The sequence below is a fragment of the Leuciscus leuciscus genome, assembly GCF_965113295.1.
Source record: "Leuciscus leuciscus genome assembly, chromosome: 10".
NCBI lineage: Eukaryota > Metazoa > Chordata > Actinopteri > Cypriniformes > Leuciscidae > Leuciscus > Leuciscus leuciscus.
In genome coordinates this window covers 15940907-15965753 of record NC_138734.1, presented here as the reverse complement: position 1 = coordinate 15965753, position 24847 = coordinate 15940907, and the positions used below count along the sequence as shown (strand labels likewise).

The window sequence follows — 24847 nt, the reverse complement described above, 5'->3', positions numbered from 1 at the left end:
AGAGTATGAGAGTGAGAGAGAGTGAGTCCACAACAGCAATTAACAGCTGAGTCTCAGTAAAGACCCGAGCGTCTCCTCCTGTCTTGTTCAGTCATTTAACACAAGCTGATTATTGCGCGTGTACACACACACACATGGTCACACACACAATTCTGTTCCAAAAACCAGTATCCATTACTCATGTAGCATCACATTCCTGACTGAAAAAGGGCTGCAACGGGTTATTTTGAAAAAGGTTAAGAGGTTGCATAAGAGGTGCACGATTAATCGTTGAAAGATCACAATCAATTCAAACACCCAAGAAATCTTATTCCAAAATGCCAACGATTCGGCTGTGCCTATTAAAGCTTTGACAAGTAAGATTACAGCGGAACATTAAGATCTGCACTGCTGCTGCCCCTGAGCCAGGGAAAGCAGTTGACATGTATAGGTATGAAACAGCTATGTAGGCTATGTTATTTTGTTTAGTTGTCTATTTAGAATTGTGGGAGAATCGTGATCTCTATTTAAAAAAAATCAAATGTGATTCTCTATTTATCCTGAATCAAGCAGCTCTAGGTTGCATTAGTGCCAAATAGCAATAAACAGGATAAAACCATCTTCTAAAAAATACCTTTTAATGAGCCTTACTGAATAACAGGTACAAATACATGAATTTTTTTTAATGAAAACTTACATTTTTGGTTCACTTGAACTTTATCTTATAAAAACAACAAACCGTCTCGCTTTTTGATAGGGCTGAGTATTAGAGTGCCGTAATATATAGTATCGTAAACACGTTACGATACTATATCATCTAAAGTATCACAATACCGTGCAGTATTGTGTTAATTCATAATTCAAATCTACAAAATGAACCACATTTTTTATAAATACAGATGTAAATGAAAACAGACCACATTTTCCTCTGAATTTTGCCCCTCTTTATTAATGAGAATGAACAACTGGCTATTACCAATAAAATATAAAGTGTAAACAATATCAATCTTAGCACTGCAGAAGTGGCACAGAAGCTGAATCTAAAGTGACATGCAACATCTCATCAAATGAACTGGAATCAGACGTGTGTTTGAACTGAAGGGTCAGAAAACACTTAATACTAAATAAGGCACGAAATCCACACAGCATTTACAACACAGAGCACAGCAGGAAAGCAACAGAGCTCAAAAAGACTCTCCTGTAATGTTTTTTGCAGACATAGTGTTCAAAGTAAAGTTTTAAATAGTGTTACTGCCGCAAATACAACATTACTTACGGTAACAATACTACTACCATTTTAAAGCTTTAGCATTGCGATACTACTGTAGGACTGGTATTCCGGAATGGCGTGACAATCTATAAGCAGTTTGAAACTTTTTTTTTAATCAATATATTTCAGCATTGAATGCGTAATTGTACATTTATAATCAATTTATCGCTGGCTTCATCTGCCATCTTGGATTTATTTTTTTTCACAGCGCTTAGTGCAGTGTATTATGGTATTTGCCTTTATCCACCATTCTGCCATTCTCCTTGGAATTTTGCCAAAATGAGGCATGGAATGAGGCAGCCTTCATGTCAGGAGTGTGATGTCTATGATACCTATATAAGCAGTTCAGGAGTTCAGTAACGCCTGTGGTCATCACTGATCAGCTGCTCATCTGCTGCCGTTTCTCACTGTCTTCTCATTTGTTTCTCCCATGGTGACACAGTGACAGGACAGTGTGAATAATTCAGCAGGACTGCAGGCACATGTGCAGCGAGATCCATCCCACCCCACCATCACCCCCTTACAGATTTCTTCTCTTTTATTCAATCCGGCACGCGCTCATCCATCAAACATCATCCTCCTCCTCATTCTCCAGCTCTTGTGAGTGTGGATCTGTCATACACACATTCATATTTGATATGTCTTTACAGCATTAGTGCTAAATTACTGCACCAAATATCATCACAAGAATGTGTGTGTATGTGTGTGAGAGACAGACATTAGGTCTCTCTCAAGTAGGTTTTATTGGTTCCTTTTCTTTCAACTGAAACACACACACACACGCAGGCAGATGGGCCTCTTATTGAAACACACACCATCTGAGTCAAACTGGTGTGCTTTATGAGATGCTAATGATATTCAAATGTATTCAGTGCAATGCGTCTGTGCAAGCTGCTCTCAAAGGAAGCCGTGCCCATGTATGGCCGAGAGCTTCCAACACTTCCTGTCACGCTCGGAATGCCACTGAAATGAACAGATTTCACACTGCAAAGAGAGAGAGTGTGTCGGTGTGATTAATGTGCATCTCTTCTCTCTGAGGGTTCGTCTATTAACCCACCTCTGCCTCACACTGACCACACACACACACATACATTTCAGGCTGCATTAGAACAGCATCAGCAGTTAATTAAACAGCCCATTTCACACCTGGTGTGAGAGCAGAACTCAACACGCCTTAGTCCATATGCTACCCCACACACACACACAAACGTGATTGTTTTGTGGTGCGCTCACATGGTTCATTCCATGAAACAGCAGATATCACGACGGTTCTCATCTCAATGAGATAGAAGCCTGATTCTAAGCACTCTACAAAAGGCAGCAACTTCACACACGTCACACAAACAGTGCACAAGAGACCCAACTCTCAATTGATTCCAGTAGAGTTTTGAAATGAGACAATACTATAATGAAGCATAAAAATAAACAGAACAAACAAACAGTCATTTTTATATTTTGTCATAATATTCCATGAAATATTCTATTTTATATATATAAAATAATATACAATGATATAAATATAAATGAATAATATACATGACGCTTCATTTCTAGGGACACTTTTGGTACGGGGACAAAAAGCAAATGTTGTTCAGACAGGATTGAATGAATTACCACAACCACAACTAGAGACTCACTCCTCCCCTATACTTCCGTGTCTCTGTCTCCTCTGGATAAAGGATGAGCCCTTTAATATCCAAGTCCACAAGGAGCAGCTAATTAATCACACACAGACACCTGCTGTGAGAGAGACAGATCGGCTGTGTACTACTAGAGTACTGCATTCTGCTATTTCCCCCCCAATAGTTTCTAGTATGCAACCATAAACATTTGACATCAGGTTGCATCCAATTATCATCTCAGAAATAAATGGTTATCTTTCATTTGTAATCAAATTCTGAGTAGTGGTTGACCGATTTTCTAATTATCAGCATCAGCCGATAAGCTTTTCTAGATGGCCAATGTGTCCAAGAAGTCCTCCCTGCAGCCTATATAACAGTGTATAGCGCGATGACGTCATTGATATGCGCTGTAGTAGGTTTCGATTACATCATGAAAGTTTAAATACGCACGGGCGCGATTACCTATTACATTATCCATAAATTATATTATTTTATAAAATCTGTATGACATATTCCATAATAATGGCTATAGTGGATGAATTTAAACATTGAAGCTTTTACATTATAGCCCATAACATGTTTTTCTCCCTACTGGCAGCTTCAAAGATTTGCAATACTGGATATGCATTTTGTAGCCTATTTCATCTCCAACGACACTGCCCAAATTAGTGCTATTATCATCCATTATAGTATTGTAATCCATAAATTTACACGAAGCACTGTAACATGATAGATATTCAGAAGATGCACTATAACTATTAGGATATCCATCACTCTTACAGAGTTAGTTGAGTTTAAAAACTTCTCTCTTTTTGTCTGTTTTTATCCATCATGTAATTTGTAACAAGTAATGCCATTCCATTTTGTGTATATCGATTTTTATATTTTTCTAATAGCTAAGATAAACATTCTCATCAATAAAAATAAAAATTAAAGAAAAGACGGTTTCACATGACTAATAACGCGGCACCCCTCAGTCAAGTCAAATAAATGTTTATTCATTATAGTTGCTTTTCATAATTGTCTAAAACACTCAAAACAAAATCGGAGATCATAATACACTCAACTTCAAAATATTTAAAAGGAAAAGGTCAGCACTAGATAGAGATTGAGCTCTCTCTTGATGATGGGATAGCGCTATTTTCATGCAAAGTAATGTAGGCTAATTAATAAGCTATATCACTTGTTATCAACTTATAATAATTATTTGTAGAGCATTCAACGCTATATGAAAATATACAAATTTCTTTAATCATTAGAACGTTGATCTATCAAGGGATTTCATTTGCATAAAAAATATAATTGTTTTCATTGTATTAATATTATTACCTGACATTGTCCCCAACAGTTGGTGAATTTGTTGGACATTGGGATGTTTTAACAAATAGAAAGCCAGACAGTCATAAGATATTTTTTCTTCTTTTTCTTCTTGTCATCTTCATATATTAAATCTCTTATGGTATAAAAAAAAGTATTTTTAGTATAACTCTTAATCTGTCATGTAGGCTATAGCACAGTGAGTGAGAGAGAAAAATATTATATTTGATTAATTCATGAACAAATAGATGCTACATTACAGAAATATTAAACAAATACCAAAGATGACTATATAAGACAGACTATGAGTGGGAAAAATAAAGACAATAGTTATAGATATTTTCAGTCTATTTGTATTCATTAAGGACCAAATTAAATAAATTAAACAAATAATAATAATAATAATAATAATAATAATAATACATAGGTTTATAGGTTATTCAAAACACTATGCCCTCGTTGCTAAAATACATTTTAAATACTCTATAGCTAGTGGTGTCTAATGAAACAACAATTTGTATCTATTTATTCTATCTTTAACTCGGCATTACAGTTTAAATTACATTAAATACGAGATTAATACATGCGTGTTAAAAACATCCTATTCCGCGCATGTGCGTCGAACATCAACTACGCATTGATGTTCGACGTTCTAACAATGTTTTTCAATGTTAGAATGTAATGTGATTTTAAAGTCAGCATGAAACTGAACATATATCCTAGTGAAACGGCTTCTGGAATGAGGAAAAAATATAGGGCGGGACTTGATGTCAACCTCTGGAATTGATTGGTTCGTAGGAATTTGGGCATTGCTAACTGAATGGAGGCAGATCTGAATGCTAGTTTGCAGTCACTGCGACATTCTGGGAAACAAAAAATAAGAATTGTCTTTTTATTTGATTTTTTTTTTGTATATTGCCCAGCCCTACAGCAAATACACATTTATATCTACAGTACCAGTCAAAAGTTTGGAAACGTTACTATTTTTAATGTTTTTGAAAGAAGTCTCTTATGCTCATCAAGCCTGCAGTTAAAAAAACAAAAAACAAAAAAAAAAACAGTAATATTATGAAATATTATTACAATTTAAAATAATGGTTCTCTTTTTTAATATACTTTAAAATGTAATTTATTTTTGTGATGCAAAGCTGAATTTTCATCAGCAAGTACTCCAGTCTTTGGTGTCTTATGTTATGATCCTTCAGAAATCATTCTAATATGATGATTTATGATCAATGTTGGAAACAGTTGTGCTGCTTAATATTTTTTTTATAACCTGAGATACTTTTTTCAGGATTATTTGATGAATAAAAAGTTAAAAAGAACAGTATGTATTTAGAATAGAAACAATAGAAAACAATATACACTAGGGGAGAGCCGGGACAGTTGAAACACTTTTCAGATAAATGTCGTTTTCTAAGATAAGGTTACAGATAGATTTTTAAATTTTTTGTGATTAACAACTCACATATGTGTTCTCTTAGTATCATGTGTTATTCGGTACAAATATAGAATGATTTAAGTAAAATATGACTTTGAACGGGAGTTGTGCTTTGTTTCAATCGTCCCGCCTGTGCGGGACGGTTGAAACACAGGGGTGGGACGGATGAAACATAACAGTTTAAATGGCAACTATTCATCTAATGCTTATTTTTGTGAACAATACCTGACAAGTAACTTATGTACATATTTTTACAAACATATTTTGTCATTTATTTTCATTTAAAGGTTCATATTAACCATTTTTGTTCTGTCGCCCAATAAACAATAGGCGATAAGCCTATGCGCATTTTGTAATCTTTCTAATGGGCTATTTTGACGAAGACAGACAATTCCGTTTACAATTAATTTTCTTACATTTCTTCCTTGAGTCATATTGAGTGTTTGCTAGTTGAATAGCCTGTTATTATGAAGAAAACGAGGTCAACCAGACGACGATAAATGAAATTTATTGAATATTTAAGATTGGACAATTGATGATTATTACAGAGATAGCATGTGTTGCGTAATTGAAAATTAATTTGCATTAAAAGAAACACAAGTCTAGAAACAGTATATGAATCTATGAACAGTATAGGCTATGACCAGGTTTAACGGGCAGGATGCGCGGGCGGGACGGTTGAAACACTGTTTCAACCGTCCCGACAGCGCCTCCTGTCATTTAAACCTCTTTTGCTCTTAAACTAAAAAACTCTGATATTGCACACTTAAGGGTGTGTTGCAGTACTAATACACCTGCCGTATTATCATTACAATGGCACATGAAACAATAAATCCAACTTGTCAGTCAAAACAAAGTACCGCACGAAAGAATTCACTCACCGCACTCAAAAACAGCTTTGCGGCTTTAACTCCAAAACGACACGACGTAAAGAAGAAATGTTTTCGCGGGTATGTTAGGCATTGCGTGCTGTACGTGCTGACGAAATTTGACGTACATGACGTGAGTGGTTTTCAAGGAAATCTCAGTGTTTCATCCGTCCCGCGTTTCAATCGTCCCGGCTCTCCCCTACCGTTCAAAAGTTTGGGAACAATAACTATTTTTTTTAAAAGAAATTAGTACTTTAATTCAACAAGGATGCGTTAAATTGATAAAAGGTGACTGTAACGATTTATATTGTTAGAAATGTTTTTATTTTGAATAAATGCTGTTTTAATGAATAAATGCTGTTAACGTTTTACTCATCAATGAATCCTGAAAAAAGTATTCCAAAAAAATATATTAAACAGCACAACTGTTTCCATCATTGATAATAACTGAGTATCAAATCATCATATTAGAATGATTTCTGAAGGATCAGTACTTGCTGATGAAAATTCAGCTTTGCATCACAAAAATAAATTACATTTTAAAATATATTAAAAAAGAGAACCATTATTTTAAATTGTAATAATATTTCATAATATTACTGTTTTTTTGTTTTTTTTTTAACTGCAGGCTTGATGAGCATAAGAGACTTCTTTCAAAAACATTAAAAATAGTAATGTTTCCAAACTTTTGACTGGTACTGTATATATATGAAATCTTCTAAAATGTGCATCTGTAGACTGCATAAAAACGTGTGTACACTGTGCGTAACGGTCGTGCGATCTGAATGAGGACAGGAGAGTTCAGCTGTCACTGGAGATGCCATACTTCCTTTTTATATATATATTTGTCCTTTTTTTTATTTAATTTAATTTCTCTATTTGAGAAAAATACAAATAGGATTATAGAAAGTTTATGTCTGTTTATTTTACTGTTTATCTTTAAATTAGTCTGAGATTTACATATATCGGCCATCAGCCACCCTGCTCTCAAAGTCAGATATCGATATCAGCCATCAAAAAAATCATTATCAGTCGACCACTAAATTAAACAGACCACCCGCTTATTATCATACTGAAATACAGATACAAATAACTGAAAAATTAATAAATGAATACATACATACATAAATGCATAAATACAGACATAAATGTACACTGTAAAAAGAATTTAAAACAATAAATGCAATAAATGATTATTAATAATTTAATAAAAACACAAGTAAATTATTAAATAAATTGAAATAAAATTTTTATAAAATGTAAAATGTTTGTATACAACTCAGTTTTTATTTTATTGGTTGTTCAATAAATTTGATTAATTGATTATTAAATAAATTTAATTTTCAGCTTTGGTTTTCATCTAAATGTAAACTTTAATTTCAGTTTCGGCCCATCACTAATTTATTTAGGTATTTGTTTACCATTTAGTTTGTGCAGTATACATTTTTATTTCACATTCATTCACACTTATTTATTCATTCTTTTTGTCCTCGAAAGTATAATGTGCCTTTTAACTGAACATTTTATTGCGTAAACTGCATGTTCATGTACACATGCTCTTGCCTCTAAAATAAATAGATGAAATAAATGAAAGTTTGGGGAAATTGGACATCAGCCTACACTGCCATCATTCAGATCACCCATCTAGTCTGTAAGCTCCTGCGGCCTACAGCTGTCTGGACTGGAGACAAATAGGACAGACACTAGGCAGAGGCGTTTATAGAGCTGTTTTTAACAGTGCGAGTGACCTAATCATAGTGTGCATCATCTATCTGTTTTTAAACACCACCCACACACGGGCCACAGAGACAGACATAATGAGAAAGAAAAACAGAGGGCAGAGTTAACACAGGTGACAGAACACAGCTAGCTGAGGGCTGAGTATCAGAATAACATCTCAACACTGCAGCTTATTCTGACCAACAACCACTCACTCTTGTCAACACTTAAAGCGACCAACCAGAGTTAGTTTTTCATGTGATGTGTCACTGGATATAACTATGAGAGCAAAGGTGGTTTTTTTTATGATATCTTATTTAGTCAAGTCTGAGTGTTTCAAATAAAACTGTCATAAATCTCACTCGTTTCGTCAAATCTAAAGACCAGCTGTAGAAGCCACAAACAGTCAAAATCCAAATAACGCACAGAACAAGAAAGAGAGTGCACAGAGATTTGGCAATATCCAAAGAGAAAAAAAAAAAAAAAGACAGGCTTTGACTGAGGTCTAGTAAATCCAGAGTATTACACACAACACCTTAGGGTACATCACATTAACGTCCAGAGTGGTTGTGTTCACAACTAGAGAAATTCTTCACAGCAGGGTGTTGGAGCCATCCACCCCAAAGTGTTACCTCCCTGGAGAACTCTTCCTGGGTCTGCTGGAGAACACTCACACTAGAGGACAGCCAGAAGACAGGAAACATGTGGTATATCACAGATTCTGTCAGAGTGTTAAAGACTGCTTCCCTGCTGAGACGCTGTCTGCAAACACAGCCGAGCACCATGTAGAGAATGTAGAGTGTGTGTACATTTGTGTGCATGTGAACCGTATGTACAGCATGTACCTTCCTCAAGCTACATAAACAAACACCATCCGTTTGTACACCGACATATCTGTAATTAACATATCTGTAGAAAGCGCCACTCTCTGTGGGCACACAGTAACACAGAAGGTCAGGATCTGGTCCAAACTGGATACTTCCCTAAACAGTTAAGACAAATATTCTCAAAGACAGCAGGTTAAGATGGAGGTCTCAGCAGACAGCATTTATAACCTATGATCACCATAAGTAAACCGATTCAACATCAATGCAAACTTAGGTGATCCCATTCAAATGAGAGAACTGTGACTGTAAACTCATCTATCCAAGTGGTGATGGGGGTGGTGTGCTATTGTTATATCTCTTTGTGAAATCTAATTTGATCATGTCATTTTATTTTTGTCCTTTAACTTGATAGACATAAAGCAAAAGATTCATTAAGAAAAATCTGCCATTAATAATAATAAACAACTATGTAAAACGCAAGTTTAACACTGAATACAAAACAGTTAAATAAACAGTATAGCACAGTGGTTTATTAATCCTGTTTTTTTTATTTTAATCCTACAATACACCATGAAAATTACAGGTAGGTACATCAATGTTCCCCTAATGAAAATTCGGAAGTGCTAAACATAAATTACGCAAGTCAACTCAAGACACGCAACAGATGTTTAAAAAACAAACCATTATTTAATTAGCCTATGTTTCAGCATAAACATACATCACTAGACAGGTAATCTAGCTAACATTTAAAATCTATTGCCTTACAAAGAAATAAAATTATGTCTAAATAATGCAAACAAGTCACTGAACAACATTACTTGCATTTAAAGAATCAAAAAGCATGTGCCATAAATAAAATAGAATAGGCTATGCATGGACAAACATTTTATTATTATAATTACACTATATTGTTGGTGAAAATAATACGAGAAAAATAAAAGTGATATTTATTATTAACAATGCATCAATGTTTTTGAAAAAGAAACATCTAAAATTAACATTAGCTACTGTTTAAAAAAACCCAGCACTGAGCTGTGTGCGCTGATGCTGAAGAGTTGAATGAATACGGGGAAACTGAAGCGCTTTGTTAGCGGGTAAATTAACTCAACTAAACGCATCCTATATGAGATTTATCAAACATTTATAAAACATAAACATAATATTACAACTTATATCTGCACAAAATAACGCAAATGCACAAGTGAATTTGAACTAAGTTACGTAGTCAGAATGTGTTGTGGATGCGCTCTTCCCATGATTATACGCTGTACGGCAACTAAACCCAAAGAATTCACAATGTTTTATTACAATAGTTTCTCATTATAATATTATGCATATGACATTCCTGATCATTAATTATTAATGTCATGCATTGCTGTTTGAGCTGCATGTGTTGAAGTTAAAGATGATCACCAGTAGGTGCTTTACTATCATGTTAATTAACTTAAAACCCCTTAACTGTCACCGTCCCGTATACGGGACGCCTAGGTTTACGTCACTATATTACAATTAAATCCTAATTTAATCATGACAAACTATATATTGTTGGAAAGGTCTAAGACTCCTTAATAGATATTTCAGCACTGTTTTTTGTTACAATTTATGCAGGAACAGTAATAGATGAATTTATGACAAGAGTGCACCTCAAAAAATCGACATCATAACAGGAGTTCTGGCGTTTGTCACAAAAAGTCGACGCACACACTTTTAATAATTTAAACTTTGGTTTTCATGCTAAAAGTTCATAATAAAACATTTAATCTAGTATTTGTCAATAAAAAAATATAAAATAATATTATCTTCTAAAAATTATGACATATATATTGTCCTCTAAAATATTATATTATATTTTTTTATCGCCTTTTTTTATTACATTACATATTTTAGTAGTTATCATAAATTAGGTATCATTTGAAAGCTTACGATCTCAGAATTCATCCTGTGAAAACTGTTTTGAAATTGGACATTGTGTTACCATAGAAACGGTACTCTAAATTATTTTTTATTTATTTCTAATCTTGACAAAACACATATTGTCAGAAAGGTCTGAGTCTCAAGGTTCCATATTTTGTGACAGAAGTGATATTTGGACAGAAAATTATTCATTTGTTATGTTAGAATGCATACAGTTAAATTCAATGGAATTCAGTGACACCCGGTGGCTATTTTTGGTAATACGCCTAAACAAAATCTCATGGGAACTTCAATTTTTGTGATATCAACTTCAAATTTGGAACACAACTTGGTTAGATATATGGCTTTCATTTTATAGTAATTTTTTTGTAAGACATATTTTGTAAAATATATATTTTATATAAAATAAAAATATTAAATAAATTATATTTGATTTAATGTAAATTTAAACTTCCATAACTTTTTCATACTTTAATTTTTTGAAGTGCTTTCACTTCAGCAATAATCTGCTATTTTTCCCCTTTAAAACTTAGGTCTATACTCCAAAGCATTCTTGAATTACAACCATTTAAGCTTGAATAGTGCATTTTAATGTACATTTTCAAAAAGGGGGGTGACAGCTAAGGGGTTAACTATTAGATATAATATATATGCACAAAATAAAAGTAATATTATATTACAACTTACAATTGCACAAAACAAAAGGCTGCGAATGCACAAGCGAACTGTGCTAGTCATTAAGGTGTAACTCTGTTCATTATAATTTTATGTAGCCTATATGACAGATTAGCGCTACACGTTGTCCTTAACTGAAGTTTCCTTTTCGAAGTGATTCCAAATTCCAAACATATTTCAAGCAATTCAAAACCATCATGGCGAAAAGTGCACATCTGAAGTGTCGCAGCTAAAGGAAATAATAAATGTTCTTATAGGGGTGACAACAATAACATTAAAAATGCCTTAAACAGAAAACCCTTAATGCGATCCGGCCACTCATTTGCACAAAACAGTGCCTGGTGGATCGAGAACGCAAACCATGAAATAGGTTCCAAGGTACAATACAGACAATAGGGAGAGCCAAATACATGTAAATACGAGTCATCAAACATCAATATGAGTCATCAAACAACTGTCATTAAGCAGCCAATAAATACGGTGTCAGAGCGTAGTTAGAAGATGGTGAGCTCAAAAAGACCGTCTTAAAAATGCTAACAAAGAAAAGCCTACCGCTGTCCTAAAAGCGGCCACTGCGAAGAAACGTGTGATCGTCAATGAGTGGATCTCTGAGCTGGTGTGAGTTAGTGGAGGCGGGGCTAATGTGCATATTCATAGAACCGCGTGTACTAAATGAGGTAAGGGTGTAGCGCTACATTCAAGCTATTTTAAGGCATGAAGATTTTTTTTCAAGAAAAAAAAAGTTTAAATATGTCATATTGGTGATCAAAGGTGAGTTTTAACCTGCAGTTACAAATGCATGAATAATGTTTTGATGTTTTAAAAATAAAACATTGATGATATCTGAAATTATTTTAAAATTGAAAAGATACATGAAACTAAAAACCATCAGTAGGTGGTGGCAAGTCACCGTTAATGAGCAAATCATTGAGTCATTAATTCAACCGATTCATTCAAATGGACTGATTCATTCAGTAACAAAGCACCTGCTATGGCTTTGTTTGGAACTATTTTCGCCAGCAAAATAGAGCAAAACAGGCAATAGTGTCTAAAATGTAAGTACCTAATTTGTTTTATTAAACTGTTGTATAAAATAAATATTGCATTTGCAATTGTGCTAATGTTTGGAAAAAGAATGACACTCTTTGCGTGATTGCTTAACTATACCATATAAAATAAATATAGGATAAAAGACAAATACTCATGCAGGGGCATTTTTACTGCATTTTAATAGAGTATATCGCACAGTAAGAGCATGCACTCTAAATGCACACGCGCAGTAGTCTAACCTAAACCGAAATGGCTACATCACGCAGTGTATGCACTATCTAGGCGTGTTTTTGTTTGGTTTTGCAAAGTGAGGGACATCATTAAAACAACAATTACAATATTATCGTAGACAATATATATCGCACACCTCTAGGGAAGAGCACTGTGTGAGTGGATGGCCGTGTTCGTCCGCCACCAGTGAAGACCATTTTTGACCCAGGAAAAACCCATGACCAGGACTTGTAGGAGAAGCAAACTTGATTTATTCCAGTTTGAATTCCACTAAAGGGTAATTATCATAGCAATAAAGAGACGGTACCCAGAGAGCATCTGAGTCCTTAGAGCACTGACACATAGGTCAAGGATCAAAAGTCAGGGGGTCGCGGCTTACCTCGGGGTTCCTCGGCCTGCTTAGCCAGCTTGCGGAGGGCAGCGGCGAATCCCGAGTGGGCGGATTGAGATGCAGGACTGCCATTGGGCACAATAGAACCGTTGAGGGGAGACGGGGTGAGGGGACTGACGGTCGCCGTGGTGCGGGTCGCAGTGGAAATCATGCCTAACGATGGTGACTTTGGCTCATGGCTCATGCCTGAGAGAGATAGAGAAGTGGAGTGAGATATTAGGAGCAATAAACAGGAAATGCATGGAGCTCACACTGACAGGTTGACTCATGGAGGACGTTAACAGCCTGACACAAAAAAAAAACACTGTCTGTCCTCAACAGCTGCAGGTCAGAGGTGAAGGAGAAGAGGTCAAAGGTTATGCCCAAGGTCACAGGCGGTTTGTCTGTGAGGATTCACACACATTCTCAGAGTCTGTAGCAAAATGCAAAAACACCAACAGATTAAAAATGCTATACCTCATTTACACTGATTAAACAAAGAATCACAGAATAAAAAAAATTAAAAAAAGATCCAGACTAAGAATAGAAGAACAATGGGCCTGGAAAAATTAAGGTTACTTATCTCTAGTTTATTATTATCAGATCGAGCATGTGGCACAGAGCATGTGGCAAACAGACCTTTCTCACTGACGTGCCTGTGCCCAAGCAGGCCCTGTTCTGGCCAGGCATCATGAAAGCCCTGAATAATTAGGCTGGTATCGGGTCGCCTGACTGCGATCAGATGTATTTACAGGAATTAACTGTAAAATTAAATCTGAAATATTTCGCTTAAAATGAATCAAAAGTAAGACTGCACAATGAATGCAAAAGGCTGCAATTTACTCAAATCTTCTGCAAACGTTCAGAGAGAATGAGCAGTTCTTCTATCTACAACATAAGCTAAAGCATACTTGATGTTGTGTTTTCAGTGCTCCCCCCCCCACACACACACACACACACACACACACACACACACACACACACACACACACACACACACACACACACACACAAGAAATCAAAGAAATGCCAGCATCAGCTGTAGATATTATAAAATTAGAGTAAAACAAAAAATAAAATGAACAAAAGTAGTAACACAGTCAGCGTCACTGTTTTGCTTTCATGGCAGTGGAAACATGGGCTGGTTCTTAGAGCCGATCACAAATCCACCGCCATTACAGTAAAACGAGAGACACACAGACAGACAGACAGACAGACAGACAGACAGACAGACAGACAGACAGACAGACAGACAGACAGACAGACAGAAGAGCTCTCTGAAGACCTGTTCACCCACTGCACTTTACACGAACCGCTCAGAGCAATTAATAATGAAAAACAGCAGCAGCAGCAGCACTGAAACACTGATCCATCACACACAACGCAGATGTAAAGCACTACTGTGTTCACATTCCAGCTCACTGATGCATAATGGGAGGGAGTCACAAACACACGAGCGCTGAGAACAATCACAACACCTTTACATTAACATCACACACACACACACACAACCACATAGCCAGTCTGTCTCAAGTTTACTTCTTTGTACAGTTCACAAACTGTCGCTCTTCAAAGACTGTTCGGAGCTTATCTAACAAAGCAATACACACAATCCCTTTTCGTCAAGTCAAATGTTCAGTGTAGCAGCTGCTGCTATGTCACATGACCTTCCTCTCCACCCATAATTCCTCTGCCCTTCTGAGATAAAAGAGAAAGAGAGACAGAGGTAGCCCCATGTCTCTCTCTCTCTCTCTCTCTCTGTCTGTCTGTCTCTGTCTGAAAATCCTGATCCAGAGGTGGTGGCATGTTCAGACGTGCTCTTCTATTGCAACAATCTCCTTCCCCCTGCGTCTCGTTCTCTCAAAAGGCACATCTGTGCTCCACCTCCTACATAAACTGCAAAGCAGACGAGAACAAGCACTAACGGACAGTTCATAATGAGCAAGACTTTTTAATCGCAGCAAGCCTTTTCATCAAAAAAAAAATTAAATGCTTGGACCTCTTCACACTGGTTTTGAAAATTTGTGTCATATAGGAAGAAGTAAAAAAAAATCACTAATCCATAAAATATCATAGTTATCACTAAGTTGTCCCTAGGAAGCTCTAACGTATAGAAAGCACCTTGTGCAACTGAATAAGAATCTTGTTTGGAAATAGTCCAAGCTGCATTACCTACCTACTTGCAGAAACTAATTCATAGCTGTGCACATACAATCAATATCCTTTTAAAAGTGTGTCAACAAACCAGAATCAAGCAATGCTCAGAATCAACAATGCCATGGTAGAAATATATTCTATACATACACACACACACACACACACACACTGTAGCTAGTAGCTACCTAGAACTAGAGCATGATACACTTTTATTCAGGTCGGTTGACCTAACCATAATTTTCACTGGTGATTTGTGTGATTAGACCTTCATGATCAGCTACGATAAGCCCAGAGATGCAGGAATATAATGGATTCATTTAAATTGTAAAAAATTATTTACTTTAAACCTGCAAACATTAAAACAGGAAGTGAAGGGTTAAACAGAGGAATAGAAGTCATCACCCAGGCCACAATGACTCAGTTCTCTTTCCTCCTGTCGATGCTCACAGCTTTCTCACAGAGAGATAAAGACAGAATGTGAAGGAGAGACTCATCTCAACTTAACAACATGGCTCATTCTCCGACGCACACACACGCGCACACCCACACCCACACCCACACACCTAATCAGCTGGGAAAACAAGAAGAAAAAAAACTTTAACAATTTAATTTTTATTTTTTTATTTTTTACAATAAGGCCATATGAGACGTCATGTTTTTTTTTACAAAATTCTGTGTTGTCCGATTTAATTTTTGATTCATGATATAAATTAAATGAAGGCATAAAACAATGACTAGTGACAGTTGCATTAGGGCAGTTATTATTGCTGAGCCCTTGCTCTGAAGAGTTTTGCATGCAAAATGATATGACAAGATTTTATCAAATAAAATGGTGAAATGCTTGTGAAGTGAGCTCTGGAGATGAAGCTGCTGACTTACCCAGTTAAACTGTAAATTCCATTTGTATGACTGAATTCTGTTTACTTTTCTTTTTATAGAATATTGCAGTATTTGTTATAAATGATTTATCCATGCAAATCTTTTATTTTATTTTTTTAATCATGTGCTCTCTTAATCTTTAATAAAAAAAAAAGTACCCTCCCTTCAGCAACAACATATCCTCTCTTCTACCTGTAACTTTGCAGCAATAGCAAATGACAATGATCCAATCAATTCCCGATGGACAAAATCGAGTCCTGTCAACCTTTCTTTCTTGTTTGAGAGGCTGTTACACTCAGATATATGTCGCAAAAGGGAAGAAAACGACTATTGCAACTTCCATTTTCATGGTGACTTTAATGCTGACAGTCCCTCATCCTTCGTTTTTATTCTCGTTACTTCTTGTTTTGAGCTTTCAACACACTTTATACACACTTAAATAAATAAACATTTATGGTTTGCCAGTTTTCTGCTGATATGACAGACATATGCTGTTCCCCAGCAGAGGGATGCTCCGATAGGCTACATCGGCCACAGATTGGTATTGTCCGATAATCACATTCTATGACAATCTGTAGTCACTGAGGGCCTGTTTACACCTGGTCACTTAATGCGTTAGCTATCTGATTTCTCAAAACGATTCCATTTACACCTGGTCACATAAATGTGTTTTCATAAAACGGATATAAATCCGATCTTCAATTCCCGCGCTATATGCAGATTTAAAGGAGTTCACGTCACCAAAAGCAACAGATGAGCTGCATTTTACTGATTATCAGCTAATATAATCAAATCAAAGACCACAATAGGACAGAGTGGCAACAGCACTGGTAAAATCATTTTGTTTCTTTACTTTTAATGAAGATGATTGTGTGCGTCGTGTCTGCTACTTACGTTCATTTGCGATAGTTTGCACGTTGGCTTGATGAATAGATGCTCAGCTGCGGTGATATATGTCTGGCTACAACATGACATATAGCCTATAACACGCTGTCACACGTTTATTTTTTAGCATTGTTGAGAGGTGTAAAATTTACATATGTGGTTTCAACAACCAGATGCGTTTACACTTGTCCAGTTTCGTCTGGAATGCGGCCAAGACCACCTCCTGATGTGGTTTGAGCGATAAGATTTAAATACGTCTCGAAAGCATTTCGGAGGGCATTTACACCTGGTCTTTTCACGATGCTGCTTGGCTAAAGCTCTATAGGACTTGTGGGATCTGACCATGTCGCGATCATGATGCAGAGTTTTCCAATGTCATTTGAAATAAAAAAATTCAACCAATTAAAACGGGACCACAGGTATGGTGGGTAGGGACGGCGTGTAGAGATCAATCGGACACTGTTATACATCTGGAGCGTGCTTGGATTGGACTGATCGATGAGATTGACGGGTTTTGATTTACCGTGCATAAGATAACCACTCATCAACCAGGACCGTATTACTTTTATTCTATGTAATTATAAATATTATTATGCATTTAGGTGTTTACACTAGGGGTGAAACAAAATAAATTGATGCATCGATTCTCTCTCCAACGATTCTGGATCAATTCTGAGAATTTCAGAATCAATTCTGAGCTTAGTTGTTAACCGCAGATGCACGATGACGCTGAGTATCTTTCTTTCTTTCTTTCTTAGAAACACCTGTATTCCGTTTGCTCACAATTCCTCGCACACACAAACACACACACAAAGTATTTTCTTTAAAAAGACAAGATTTGGTTTTCAAAAAGCCTTTTTCCTAAAAGATACATCTTGAAAAGGGGAGGTCGTCTTATATTCAGGGTCGTCTTATATTCGGAACAATTCGTTAAATAAAATAAAATTATTTTAAGATTTTCAAGTAGGTAAAAAATAGATCAAGAATTGTTTTGGAATCGGATTGTGACTCCCAGAATCGGAATCGAATCGGATCGTGATTTCCCTAAAGATCCCCACCGCTAGTTTACACATGCAAGTATGTCTAATGTTCAGTAAAACTCAGATCACTTGTTTGGAGAGGTTTTTGGACTTCTGATAAAAAGGCTATCATGGTTCCAAATGCTATAACTTTTGATTGCTGCAAGATGTCAGCACAATATTTGGCCCAGATGCAGTTGACATGATGGCGAACAAGCCCAGACATAATTTTATGACCTGTCATATACTTTCTAATAGTCATTATGTCATGTATGAATAATAACAAAATAATCAATACATTGCATCACTTTTTTCTGGGGGTTTCTCCTCAGTGTTGTAATATAAGAACCTCCAAACAAGATCAAAATCTATTTTCTTCAAAATTTGAAAGGTTTTCTACCAAATGAGACCGTGTACTAGATGATACATTTCTTTCTTTCTTTCTTTCTTTCTTTCTTTCTTTCTTTCTTTCTTTCTTTCTTTCTTTCTTTCTTTCTTTCTTTCTTTCTTTCTTTCTTTCTTTCTTTCTTTCTTTCTTTCTGTAGTTATAACCAATTACCTTTAACTTATGGAAGCTTATGGGTAGCAATATTCAATTTGAAATGTAATATGCAAAATGGCAATGCATTTCTGTATTTAAATTTTCCATACCATATGTGCAACATTTGATGCAAAATGATAATTAAAATGTATATTTATGTTCCCAAAAATAAATCTGTTGATGTCTAAACCCATCTTTCAGATCTTAGAAAGCACTCTGATGTGAACAGGTCCTGGTAGTGTGATAGCCTAGATATTTTCTTGGCACAAGTACCAACAAGTACAAGTACAAGTACAAGTACCAACTGAGCATCGATTAAACACTACAAGCCTACCTGAGTACTGTTGCTGACCATGTCCATCCCTTTATGACCACAGTGTACCATCTTCTGATGGCTACTTTCCAGCAGGATAACACACATGTCACAAAGCTCAAATCATCTCAAACAGGACAGTGAGTTCATTAAACTCTACTGACCTCCACGGTCACCAGATCTCAATCCAATGGAGCATCTATGGGATGTTGAGGAACGGGAGTTTTGTAGCATGATAGCTTTTATACAATGTTTAAAAACATTAGTAGCTGTTAAATTTTAAATAAAATGTACATAAATAAAAAATGTCTAGGGTGTGAAAGGGGGTTAAACATCAGAGTTATTTTTGGGAATAGAAATTATTATTATTATTAATAACACTCATTTGCATCCAGTTGGACTACACATCGTTTTTATAAATATAATTGATGCATAAACAACAATAAGAATGGTAAAAAGAGATGAAAGAAATATAACCATACTGACAGAGCAAGCAATAATCTCGGACAGCTTGTCTGAGATCATTTCTATGATAAAAGTAACCTGTTGTAAAGCACAGCTCACGCGCGTGCACGAGCACCAGGCGCGTTCTCTGCGAGACTTTCTAAACATAAATACCTATGGTTCTAACAACGTAGTGGTTATATCACTGACAGATGCGCATCATCTTCAGGAACACTGACATTTCTCTGTTCTTGCTCCACTTCATCTGCCAGTAAAGCCTCACTCTTAATAGCTCTGCCGCCACCATGTTTCCAACACCTGGCCCCGCCTTGATGCAATGATTGACAGGGCGGGGATGTGACTGGCTCGGATTGCATTTTCAATTCCACATTGCATTTTGCTATATTCATTGTGGGACATTTAATGAAAATGCAATCGCAAGTGTCTTCACTGTGAGTGTAAATGCAATTAAGAAAAATAACATTTAAATGATAATTTTGCTACAATTTTAGCTTGAACATGTAAAACATATCTAATAATTTATGTAATGCATTTTAATTAAAATTTTGCAGCTTATAAAACGGTTAAAACATATGTTTAAATCATGTTTAAACTAGTGTAGGAAATAGCAAATGTAAATTATATTATTGAATTTCAATGATCATTTTGCTCCAAATGTTGACAAAATATTTAAATACAGAAATGCATTGTCATTTTGCATATTACATTTCAAATTGAATATTGCTACCCATACGCTTCCATCAAGTATGCAACTTAGATGTAAAATCATTAAAATTGCCTTCAGGGTTGTAAGGATTTAAAAGTGGAAGTCAATAGAGAGCTTACATATCACTTATATAAAGCTTGAAAGATTGGATGATAATGATGACAAGAAATCGGTATCGGTTGCAAAAATCATGATCGGTGGACCCCTGTAGTTTATATTGTAGGCTACATCTCATTCCCTGTTCATCAGATACTGGAAATTTACAGCAAACGCAATAAAAGCACTTCATCAAGCCAGCTTTTGAATGTTCTCGTTGTTCGCAACTCTACTAAATCATGAAAGTGTATACTATAATTTTTTCTTATGTTAGTGTTTACTAATCTATGCTCATGTGCTGATCAGCTGTTAACTGTAAAACTCTGTAGACCCTTGTGTCCCTTTAGACACAATCACAGGTCACAGCATAACAAAGCACACAAGGGCTGAGTGAGCAGCCCACTTCTGACCTGACCATGCGTAAACACACACAGAGGCAATAATCCCGGTGGCTCCGCTATGCTGCGGCCCACTGCTGAGATAAGAGGTGTGCTGCCCTGGAGAGCATTTAATCTTTAACCAGCAACGGATTTGCCTATCAGCTCATTAAAGCAGTCCAGATCTGCAGGACGGAGCTATCTACTGTCATTCATCTGGAATTACCCATGTGTGTGTGTGTGTGTGTGTGTGTGCGTGACTCAGACTAACATGGCCTTCGGGTAGAGTGTGTAGGATATACAAACAGAAATACAAACACATGCTTGACCCTGAATGACTGGTTTTATCACTGCAGTCTGAATAGATGAGATGGCACACAGAACCAGACAAACACTCGCTCAAAAGTGAAACAGCAGTCTTCACAAAATCAACACAACACTCCCCTTCCACAGAGCCCTATCTGCAACTGCACACAGACTCATCTTTATTACACGCACATAGCAGTGGGCTGCTCATATACTGACTCACACATGATAATTTCACCACATTCACCTTTTACAAACAGAGGAAAGACCTGCTAGTGCAGGGGTCTCTTTTTCAGGCCTGGGACCTCTTTGTGGATTAAGAGACAGAGCATGGACCCCCTGATGCATATTATACAAAGACTTTGGACTACAATAACATGCGCATGGTACTACATTGTTGTAGGCACTTTGTTATGAGTACATTGCTTGCAGAAATTGTAAAATATCCTAGTTCTCCTGTGCTAGTTTGTCCAGTTATCAAATGATACCTGTGATAGGAGAGACATTATGATAAAGAGAATGAGAGTTGAATTGAATTATGGGTAATGTGACAATTCAGAAAGGTCACTTGTGCTTTCTGGAATCACCAGATATGTGACTGATACTGCTGGAGAGAGGGAGAAATATATGAGCTACTTCAGCCGTGCTGCTTTCAAACACACACATACACACACACACCATATGACATTCAGCTGATCTGGCAGCTGGCTGTGGCACTTCCAGGTGGTTCATAATGAAGCCTTTCTCCTGTGTGTGTGTGTGTGTGTGTGTGTCTCATGCACACAGCCTATTGAAGACAGCAATAGCAGAACAACAGTGTGTGAACACAGCGGGGAGTGAAGAATGCTGCCTTGTTGTGTATTGTGTGGGTGTAGAGGATTTTGGGCCACCACTGTTGCTGCCCCTAAGGGTTTCCTGTCAGCTGAGGACAGTAGACCAGTGTGGGCATTACTGGGACTGAGCTGTAAGTGATATGGTGACGTTAAACTCCTCCAAACTGCCCCGCTGTTTCCCCCTGCATGCACGACGCTCGAGCCCTCCAACACACTTACACACCAAGACAAGACGGCCGTAGACCTGGACAACAAACACAGAGTGAGAGCACTATGCCGTATGAACTGCGGGCCGATAAGGCACGGTCTGGACAAGTGTGTGTCTTATCTCCGGCTTCAGTGCTGCTCACGCTGCGTTTGTTTAGCCATGTCTTATCGCCACCAGAGGGATTACAGCAGCTACTGTCACACACTGCTGTTGTGCTCTCAACGTTCCCGTCTGGGGCCAAAACCGCTGCTGTATTGCTCACGTCACACACAATAGCTCAAATCCACTGAGCTTTCCTTCCAGCGCCCCCTAAAACTCACGACAACCAAAAGACCCCACAATCAAGCAACTAAAAAATATCTCTTCCTATTCATGCTATATCAAACACTCACAATGATTTTGGTGAGCGCATGAAATTAAGCCTCAGTCATGCCGAACAACACATTGACTTTAATGAGCATTTTATTTAGCCATTTCCTAAAAACTATATCACGTCTAGTTTCACGGTTGTTAGACCTACTTGTTTTCTGACTTGTAAATATGAAAGCAGAGACTTTCAACAACTCTGTTTTAAACTTCAGTAGCAACATTTTAGATGTTAGTTATTTGTGCCATCCCTCAAAAAGGAAGTATCCTTGAATTCAAATTTTTTTCTAGAATTTTACTGTTTTACAGTTTCCATTGAGACACAGTTTGGTTCAAATGATGTACCTCTGACTGAAAAATATATATTGTAGGAAAGTCCTTTATGAAATACATAGGCCTAAACGTTGAGATGAGCATTAAGATATGTTTTTCGTGATCTTTCATCCAGGCATAATACTTTGCCTCTAAAATTGCTTTTCTGCTGATGTAAAGAGTGAAGAAATAGTATTATAAATAATTTCACAGCCTGACACATGTGACCCAAACAATTTAAAATCAAGTCCCGCTCTACATTATATCCAGCTTAATATTCTATCAAATTGAGCCGTTAAACGCTGTATTATGTTGTCTTTAAAGCAATAAGCTCCTGTTTACTGTTGCATTACACCGTATCAAATTCCGCCTTGAAAACAATTTCTCTGGCATGTTTTACACAGCACAGACGCTGCTGAGTCTGATACGAAGGTGCTGACAGTTGAAAGGTCTGGTTTCCAGGTCACGGACGCTGAATGCTGCAACATGTCGAGGCCGATCTGGTGTCAAAGATAACATCAGATAACAGCTGTGAGTCGGGGACGCCCGTCACCGCCTGCCCTGCACATTACCCAGCATGCCTGAGCATTTGCATATGCAGAGCCAGGGCTGTGTTTGACTAGGGCGGATAGGCAAATCAGAGCAGACTCTCTCTGTGAGCTGAGGTCGTCACAAGATTGAACGATATGTAACTGACGGTTGCTTCTGTGCGTGTGTGGTCTGTTGTGTGACTGTCTTGTAGCTACAGCTTGCACACAGGAAGTGCTCACTTAGCTGGTTTCTAGAATACTTACACTATGTGGTTTGGTACAGCCACACAAAACGAGAAAATAAGTGTGTGCTATACAGCCCCCAGAGGGCGCTATCACATATAGGTGAAGGCTGCATAAGGGGAAAACACTGGAGGACAGTGTGAAACATAGAAACATAACCATATAAAAAAGCTTTCAGTTACAATAACTTCCTTCTCGTATTGTTTACTCATTGACATTAGAGAATATGAAAGCAGGTGTTAATGAAAGCACATGGTTATGCCTCTAGTTTTCTTATCATGCGCGCTGTTCATATAACAGCTGACATTTAACGGTTGGATGAGTGAAAGCAAAACACGTTGCATCTGATAAAATCCATGCGATTACTGTAGAGATCTGTTGAGACTCATCACAGAACATCAAACGCAAACACAGAGAAGAAAAGAGGAAGTCTGTCAGAAGTATACTGAAAGTGCCTCACGGTTTACAAAAGACAGCAAGGCTAGAGGTGTGAAATATATACAGAAAAACAAATTCCACAGAAAGTTCATCTGCTCACATACCATTGTATCCAATAATGCTAAATGATATTTAAGCTCTTTAACATTGTTGTTAAATAATGATATGCATACAAACATTTTTAGTACATTTTGAGTTAAAGGTATAGCGGAGGATGTTTTACTTCCTGGTGGGTAGTCTAAACTATTGGTCCTCCTAATTGTCAATCATTCTGGTGAATCAATCAAACTTTTCAAAAAGTGGAGAGGGCGGGTCTTATCTAAAATTTGGAAAGATCCTCCGCTATACCTTTAATATAGTGTGGATTATGTTTAATTTCAGGGTGTAAACCAGGGGTGTTCAATTCTTCTCGGCAAAACCTTCCACCACAGTTTAGCTCCAACCCCAATTAAACTGGACCAGAAAATCAAGGGCTGTGTCCGAATTGTGTCCGACCGCTATAACAATTTTGCAACCGACGTACGCTCAACAGCGAGAGAATACCATAAGAGTCGCATGTCGAATGAATTCCCGTGTCTGACCAGAAAATGGTGCCCGCAATTGATTCGAATCATCCATCCATCCACTTTACAAACCGTTGCTCCAATGTGGCTACACCGTAATAAATTCCTTTTTAATGGATTATATATCGTTGAATTAAGGTTCATACATAATAGTTTCCATGACAGAGTTCAAGATAAATCTTTTCATTAGCTGCTAAGTTTCAAATGATTATTAAACAGCAAGCACAAACTAAGCTATGTAAAAGCGGCCGCCCTTCAAGCGCACTCAGCGCCCGAGTTCATTTGTTTTCATCCACTTCTTCAAGTGGACTATATTAGTGGAGTAA

The 24847-nt window shown here is 36.9% G+C and overlaps 1 protein-coding gene across 3 annotated transcripts in view; it reads right to left on the bottom strand.

The window, feature by feature from the left end:
- Positions 1 to 24847, bottom strand: part of gse1b (Gse1 coiled-coil protein b) — a 245807-nt gene that overhangs the window by 32366 nt on the left and 188594 nt on the right. For all 3 annotated transcript variants that reach the window (XM_082182838.1, XM_082182839.1, XM_082182840.1), the window contains one exon: positions 13294 to 13491. In XM_082182838.1, coding sequence (XP_082038964.1) covers positions 13294 to 13491 — 198 coding nt within the window. The remainder of the gene's footprint in view (positions 1 to 13293; positions 13492 to 24847) is intronic.